Below are 8710 nucleotides of genomic sequence, written 5' to 3'. Positions count from 1 at the left end.
TCCTCTAGCTTATCTCTCCACACTTCAGGCTCTCTGCCTTTATTCCTGATGAAGGGCTTTTGCCCGAAACGTCGATTTCGAAGCTCCTCGGATGCTGTCTGAATTGCTGTGCTCTTCCAGCACCACTGATCCAGAATCTGGTTTCCAGCATCTGCAGTCATTGTTTTTACCTGAAAGAAGTCCCAGCCTATCCACCCTCTCCTTATAACTTAAACCCTCCATTCCTGGTAACATCCTTATAAATCTTTTCTGCACCCTCTCCAATTTAATAATATCCAGAACTGTACAAAGTATTCTAAAAGTGGCCTAACCAACGTCCTGTACAACTGCTCTTGTCAAACATTTGGGATAGCTTATTGTGCTAAAACTGCTAAGCAGCATTTAGTAATTTAAAGTTCCCAACATTTCCTTTATTAATTATTTTCTAATTTAGGGAATTCTGACATGCAGTTTTTTTTCAGAATAATACTTACCTACTGTGTTCGTTCCGCCAAGCTCTCAGCTCCGCAAAAATATCATCTCGGGTTCTGCTATCGATTTCTAGTGAATCATAGGTATGTTCTGGCAAGTGTGTATACGGACTAAACCAGTTCCCTGCTCTATCACTTGATACCTAAGAAAGATGACCAATAATTAATAGCAAATCTGCAACAACTATATTTTTCCAACATTCATCAATATTAAACACCAAAGGGTAAAAGTAGGTTAGGCAGAATCCAGGCACAAACTTTACCAGTTAGAGTTTTATTTAGGAACATAGTAACAGGAGTAGGTTATTCAGCCCATTTATCCTGTTGCACCATTCAAAGAGATCATTCAATGGCTGAACTCTAGCCTGACTCCATTCACCGGTCTTTGGCCCATATTCTTGACTACATTTGCTTATCAAAAATTTATCTAACTCAGAATTAAAATTAATAACTGATTGAGCATCCACTGCCACTTGTGGAAGTGAGTTCTGCACATCTAGCATCCTTTGTGTGCAGTAATGCTTCCTAACATCTCTCCTGAATGGTCTGGTCCTAATTCTCAGACTATGTCCCCTGGTTCTAGAGTTTCCAACCAGTGAAAATAGTTAATGTTTAACTATCATATCTTTTCCCTTTAACCTCAACTTACACATCAAACAACTCTAACATCACAGATTACTGGTATCCCACGTATAGTTATTTTAATCAAACCTGTTTGGACATAATATGCCTTGCCTCCCCTTAAACCTGGGGACCGTACAGATGTACCAGTAAAAATATGTTCAGACATGATATGACATGACTCTGGAGCAGTTGGGAACCTGGGTTTTCTGGCTCAAAGGTAGGGATGCTACCGGTGTGCCACATGGTCTGGTTTCCTAGTTTATATCCATATATATTCATATACCTATCAAGTGCTCACCCAGGTATCACAATGAGCATATTATTATCATCTGTCCCTAGTTCAATTTGGTTTCAGGTATCCTAGTAGATGATAATAATCTACAGTCTATACCAAAAAATCCAAGAACTCCAAATGCTGAAAGTCAGATGCAAAGACAAAAATATTGCTGGAAAAACTCAGCAAATCTGGCAGCATCTGTGAAGAGAAAACAGAGTTATAATGTTTTGGGTCCAGGGACCTTTCTTCAGAGCTCCAGTTATTGGTATTAGGATCTTTGAGATGGCATATCACTTGTATATTTTCTTGCCTCTACCCTCTTCTGACAGAACTGGCCGTTGCTCCAGTCTGGTTCCTGTGTTTTGGGCGCAACCTAGTAAGTCACCTTGGATGGTCATTCCTCACTGGTGACTATAAAAATCAGTGTGAATTTTCAGCATAAGAGGAACGGCAGAAATTTTGTTTTAATAAAGAACCATGACAAGGAAATTTAAGAAGTGCTGGAAAATAAACTTTTTTTAATATAGAGTACAGAAAATAGAATAGAACAGAAACGAGCAGTGAAATTAAAAGACAGACAGAAGATTTAGAGGAAGGGGATAGGAAATAGGAAAGCAGTGAATAGTAGTCAACAAAAGAGAAGAGAGGTTAAAATAACACAAAAGTTGATTGTAGGTGGGAGAATGTTCCTTCTCAGTAGGTGTAAGATGGGCACCAATTTGAGATGGATGGACAACACACACTCTTGAAAATAATTATACTGGTGCAGGATTTGATATTGTTTTTTCATACTGGCATGTACCATTTGCTGCCCATCACTAATTGCCCTCGGTGAACTGCCTTCTTCAGCTATTGCAATTCATGTGGTGGACCTATACCTAGAGTGCAGTTAAGGAGGGAGTTCCAGGATTTTAGCTCAGCAAGTTAAATAATCTGAGCCAAAATGGTGCGATTTGGAGGCAACTCAATTTTGAACTACGCTTTATATCAGCAGTTCCCAAACTTTAATCTGGTAACCTAATCAAAAGAGATTGAGGATTTTCACTGCAATTACACTAATCAGGCTCAATGTGACATAGTTAAAAATCACACAATACCAGGTTATAGTCCAACAGGTTTAATTGGAAGCAATAGCTTATGGAGCACCGCTCCTTCATCAGGGGATTGTGAAGGACACAATTGTAAGGCACAGAATTCATAGCAAAAGTTTACAATGTGATGTAACTGAAATTATACATTGAAAAATACCTTGATTGTTTATCGAGTCTTTCATCTGTTCAAATACCATGATAGTTTCACTTCTTTCATATGTAAGTCACATAACCTTTTTTAAAAGTTACATTCTCAAGTTAACTGTAACAATTGGTGTTAGCCAGATAATATGTTGAAGGTGTTAGCCCACTGTGTTCTCTGTCTGGGCCATAATGTTTAGACTGATTCTAATCTAAAAAGTGAGTTAACAGAGTCTTACATGAATTCATGCAGCTTTTGAGCAAAGCACAATGTAAGTACAAATTCACCCCACAAAAGTATATGTGTGCATGTGGGTTTTTATGTGTGTGTCTGTCTGGGGTGAGGGGTTGTGAGTGTGAGAGAGAGTGTATATGTGTGTGTATGTGAGTGTAGAGTGTCTAAGTCTGTGAGGAGGTGCATGTGTGAGTATGTGTGTCTGTAGGGATGTGTGTGAGTGTCTGTGTCTGTATACGTGTGTCCGTGTCTGTATAGGAGTGTGTCTGTGCGTGTGTGTGTGTGTGTAGGAGTATCTCTGTGTGTGTGTATAGTGCAATGGTGGTCACCTGTAGTGTGACATGACCCCAAGGTCCCACTTGAGGCCCTCCCTATGGGTACGGAACTTAGCTATCAGCCTCTGCTCGGCCACGTTTCGCTGCTGCCTGTCCCGAAGTCCGCCTTGGAGGATGGTCACATGAAGGTCCGAGGTCGAATATCCTGGACCATGGAAGTGTTCCCCAACTGGGAGGGAACACTCCTGTCTGTTGATTGTTGTGCGGTGCCCATTCATCCGTTACCGTAGCCTTTGCTCAGTTTCCCCAATGTACCATGCCTCAGGGCATCCTTGCCTGCAACGTATAAGATAGACACCATTGGCTGAGTCACATGAATATCTGCCACATACATGGGAGGTGTCCCCATGTGTAATGGTGGTGTCCATGTCCACACTCTGACATGTCTTGCAGCGCCCACCATGACAGGGTTGAATGGAGGTTGAAAGCCGGGCAGCTTGCGATGAACAATGATTTGTTTGAGGTTTGGTGGTTGTTTAAAGGCAACAGCGGAGGTGAGGGGAAGGTCTTGGCAAGGTGCTCATCCTCATTGATGATGTGTTGCAGGTTGTGAAGAACATGGCGTAGATTTTCAGCTCCTGGGAAGTACTGGACAACGGAGGGTACCCTGTCGGTTGCAGCACATGTCTGTCTCCTGAGGAGGTCATTACGGTTCCTTGCACGTTGGAACTGGCGGTTGATGAGTTGAGCATGGTACCCATTCTTAGGAGGGCATCCCGAGTACTTCCAGGTGCCCGTCACGTTCCTCCTCATCTGAAGAGATCGGTGTACATGCAGGGGTTGTCCAGAGAGGATGGCTGTTTTAATATGTTTTGGGTGGAAGCTGGAGAAGTGTAGCATTGTGAGGTTGTCTGTGGGTTTGCGGTATAGTGTGGTACTGAGATGCATGTGTCCAAGATAGTAGAGAGTAGTCCATGGTGAGTTTGATATTGGGATGAAATGTGACAAAAGTTTTGATCTAGATTAGATTCCCTATGGTGTGGAAACAGGCCCTTCAAACATCGATCCTCCGAAGAGTAGTCCACCCAGACCCATTTCCTTCTGACTAATGCACCAAACACTGCAGGCAATTTAGCATGGCCAATTCACCTAACCTGCACATCTTAGGATTGTGGGAGGAAACCAGAGCACCCGGAGGAAACCCACGCAGACACGGGGAGAATGTGCAAACTCCACGCAGACAACCCGAGGCTGGAATCGAACCTGAGACCCTGGTGCTGTGAGACAGCAGTGCTAACCACTGAGCCACCATGCCGCCTCAAATAAAATCTAAATGGAGATTTCCTTGAACAGCTTTTGTAGCTGGTCGAGATGGAGGTGGGACAGATTTAGGGACTGATGGCAGTCGGAGGGTGGGATTCTAATTACTGATTTTCATATTTATCATATAGTAACCTTTAGCAAGCTTTAGTTATATATTGATGCTGATTTATTGCTCAAATAAAAACAAATTCCCATCTCCCACCTCATCAGTGCAGCAATCCCTCCATACGTCTCTGAAATATAAGCTTAGGTTATAGACCAAAATCTCTAGTGGCAACATGACCCCAAATATTCTGACTCAGAGGTCTATATCCTATCAACTGAATCACAGTTAATCAAAATGTTTTCTTACATAATTTGGGCTATTTGAGAAGACTTGAACTGCTGGGTTTTTACAGATTGGCATGTTGTACTGTTTTTCTGTTGATTAAGAATTTTTAGTACACGTTGGTGTGACTTCCCATGTAATGCTCACAGTAATTTGAGGGGGTAGAGATACATGGAAAATCCATTTTGCAATAAGAGCATCTTATACCATGTAGCACAGTATATTATTATTCTGCTGTTGTAGGCAGTTATATATAACTTGGCTTGGACATTTTTAATCAGGATAACAAAGTAATTGGAGGTAAATTGTTTTAACAGATTTGAGAGATAAATTAAAACATGAAGCACATTCTGAAGTTGATTCTGAATAATTTCTGCAGCTGGATAGGCTTTGCTGGATTCCAGAGGAACTGAATGATACTTTTATTTATGTAAAAATATATTTTTCTCTGCAGATAAATCAGCAATTGTGCCAGTAGAGACCATGAACTAGTTCATGTGTGCAAAGGGGCATGATTTTTGTTTGCCATAGATTGGGCAGGGACGCAGATCCCAAGCCTATTTGAATTAAAATGGAGATCAGTATCCATGCTGTAGGCGTTACTCTGATCAAGACACTTTCTGTCTACCCAACTGAGCTGGTGTGTCCAGGCTGCTGTGGAATCCTGAACATGCTTCAAACAATGGGTGTAACGTTTTCTGGAATATTTTTGACATGGCAGACAGAATTCAAGGATTAGAGATACACAACAGAACACATATTGGACTTCATGTAAACACTGTCTAAAAGGCACAGTAAAGCCTTACACCTTGCTTCTTCCTCCGGGCTCGAAGAGCTGTGACAGGATTTCCACAAAATATGCTGCTGGCACCTGGAAAGAAAATTAAGATGACATTAGGTAAGACTGTTATTTCTGGATGCACCTTTTAAGGAAACAACTACTTTGGGAGAACTGATGTGTGTCTCCATATTTCAATAACCATGTTCTTCCCTCTGATGCCCTTCACTTTCCTGAAATTTACCAAGATTCCTGAACTTACCATTTTCCTTGGTAGCTTGCTTTAAACATTCCCCACACCATCTCTAGAAAGGAATTAATTCGAAACTACTTACTCACTTTTCTTCTTCTGTGCTTGTATCCATAACACTTGAGATTATGGCAGGAGGATTCCAATATTACTGAGTTCATAGGGTCACTGGGACTACATCTCACTAACATGGGGCCGGGGGATCATGAGATTCTCGGACGGTCCCTTCAGGTACTCTCAATCCTCTTAAAAACCAGGGACTGCTCCTCTCCAGCTCCCCCTCAGTCCATTATGTGGAAAGATTGATCTAAATTGATTTCTGTTGCCTGGAGTTGCTCTTGTTGTCTGATGGCCTCACTATAATGCTCTACACTTCATTTTATATTCCCAATTCCCCTTGCAATTGACAGTGACAAGGCAAATGGGATTTTTTTTCTGTGCTTTTGATCAACAAAATAAAAATTTTAAAACATTGTAATGATTTTAGACTGGAAAGATCAGAAAATTTCTCATAGCTTTGTGAACAAGTCAATCTTTAATAAGTTGCTCCAAACACAAACCTCAATGCAAATGGACTGGAGATGGCAATTTCATTAATAATTAAGCAACCTTTTTTTTTTAAAACGGATCAAGAGCTTAAAGCCCATTATTAAGGCTGAGATTGTGGAGTACTTGGAAGTACATAGTAAAACAGAGCTGAGTCAGCACAGCTTCATCAAGGGGAGGTCATGCATGACAAATCCATTAGAACTCAGTGATGGGTAATGAGCAAGTTAGACAAAGGAGAGCCAGTGGACATTATCTATTTAGATTTCCAGAAAGCCTTTAATAAAGTGTTGCAGTGGAGACTGTGAAATAAAATGAGCCCATGGTGTTATGGGCAAGCTACTGGTATGGATAGAAAGCAGAGAATGAGGATAGGTGGGTCTTTTTCAGGATGGCTAAATGACTAGTCAAGTTTGGCATGGGTCAGTTTTGGAATCGCAACTATTCACATTGTACATTAATGATTGGGATGAAGAAACTGAGGAATTGTTGCTAAATTTGCAGATGACACAAAGATAGTTGGAGGGACAGGTACAGTTAAGAAAGTGGAGAGGCTGCAGAAGGATTTAGACAGGTTAGGAGAGTGGGCAAAAAAGTGTCAGGTGAATACAATGTGGGCAGTGTGAGGCTATACACTTTGGTAGGAAGAATAGATTATTTTCTAAATGAGGAAAGGCTTCAGAAATCTGAAGCACAAAGGGACTTAGGAGTCCTAGTTCAGAAGTCTATTAAGGTTAACATGCAGATTCATTAGGCAAATACAATGTTAGCTTTCATTTCAAGAGGACTAGAATACAAGAGCAGGAATATACTGCCGAGGCTGTTTTAATCTCTGGTCAGCCCGCATTTGGACTATTGTGAGCAGTTTGGGCCCTATATCTAAGTAAAAGTATGCTGGCATTGAAGGAGTCCAGAGGAGGTTGACAAGAATGATGCTGGGGATTAAGGGCTTGTTGTCATATGAGGAGTGGTTGGGGACTGGGTCTGTACTCAATGGAGTTTAGAAGGATGAGGGAGTGAGCTGATTGAAACTTACAGAACACTGAGACACCTGAATAGAGTGGATATGGAGAAGATGTTTCCACTAGTATAAGAGATTATAACCTGAGGGCACAACCTCAGAGTGAAGGAATGATCCTTTAGAAGTGAATGAAGAGGAAGTTCTACAAGCAGAGGGTGGTGAATCTATGGAACTCATTGTTACAGAAGGCTGTGGAGGCCAAATCATTATGACAGAAGTAGCTAGATTCTTGATTAGTAAAGGGATCAAGGGTTACAGGGAGAAGGCAGGAGAATGAGGTTGTGAAACATGTCAGATGTGATTGAATGGTAGAGCAGACACAATGGGCCGAATGGCTTAATTCTGCGCCTATATCTTATGGCATTTAAGTACACCATGTATCGATAGGATGTTCTTCAGTTATTTCTGGTCTTGAGTTAGATTTGTTTTCAAATTTCCTTTCTCGTGTGTAGGTGTGTCCTGTAACAGGGATGCCTTGAGACATATATTAATGTCCCTAAGAGGACAACTTTCCCCAGAGTTGGATCTATGGCCCTGAAGTCTAGTTTTCTTGAAGAAAATAAAGCTCATCCCTCCCAAAACAAGCCATAACTTTTGATTTGTGCTCCCCTCTTCTCAATAACATATTGTTGCTGCTGTAAGTCACCCGAAAAAGAAATCCTGTGATCTATTTTGTCAATGCAGATGAGAGTTACATTTTCTGCAGATACTGGGAACCTCAAACAATACCCAGGATTTTAGTGATGCTGATACTTGCTGCAGTGGCCACTACCAAGGAGTTGCCGGGATACTGATGAAGCAAGCCCTATTTGTATTTCCAAATGATTACTGAGTACCATCATGGTCAGCCCCTTTTTCCCAGGACAACTGCCCATCAGCAGAGCATTCATGTGCAACACCATCTTTTGTTGGCTACCAACTAATTCCTCAGTATCCGTACTGGGTTTGAAACAAAAAATAGAATTCTGGCAACATCCATGGAGAGGCAGAAAGCAGTGTTAATGTTTTGAGTTCAGCAATCCTTCTGCAGAAATACTGATGGAAAAGGATAGACCAGATCTAAAAGTTGAAGTTCTAAATTGGAGAAAGGCCAATTTTGACGGTATTAGGCAAGAACTTTCGAAAACTGACTGGAGGCAGATGTTCACAGGTAAAGGGACGGTTGGAAAATGGGAAGCCTTCAGAAATGAGATAACAAGAATCCAGAGAAAGTATATTCCTGTCAGGGTGAAAGGGAAGGCTGGTAGGTATAGGGAATGCTGGATGACTAAAGAAATTGAGGGTTTGGTTAAGAAAAAGAAGGAAGCATATGCCAGGTACAGACAGGATAGATCGAGTGAATACTTAGAAG

At 41.3% G+C, this 8710-nt stretch overlaps 1 protein-coding gene across 1 annotated transcript in view; it reads right to left on the bottom strand.

The window, feature by feature from the left end:
- The window catches only part of lrrc56 (leucine rich repeat containing 56), a 126199-nt gene that overhangs the window by 17958 nt on the left and 99531 nt on the right, over nucleotides 1-8710 (bottom strand). The window contains exons 8-9 of the mRNA XM_043706406.1: nucleotides 5571-5635; nucleotides 474-613 (exon numbers count right to left, since the gene is read on the bottom strand). Of these exons, the coding sequence (XP_043562341.1) occupies nucleotides 474-613; nucleotides 5571-5635 (205 nt within the window). The remainder of the gene's footprint in view (nucleotides 1-473; nucleotides 614-5570; nucleotides 5636-8710) is intronic.

The sequence above is a fragment of the Chiloscyllium plagiosum genome, chromosome 16, assembly GCF_004010195.1.
Source record: "Chiloscyllium plagiosum isolate BGI_BamShark_2017 chromosome 16, ASM401019v2, whole genome shotgun sequence".
NCBI classification, from domain to species: Eukaryota; Metazoa; Chordata; class Chondrichthyes; order Orectolobiformes; family Hemiscylliidae; genus Chiloscyllium; species Chiloscyllium plagiosum.
This window is presented reverse-complemented; position numbering and strand designations above follow the sequence as displayed.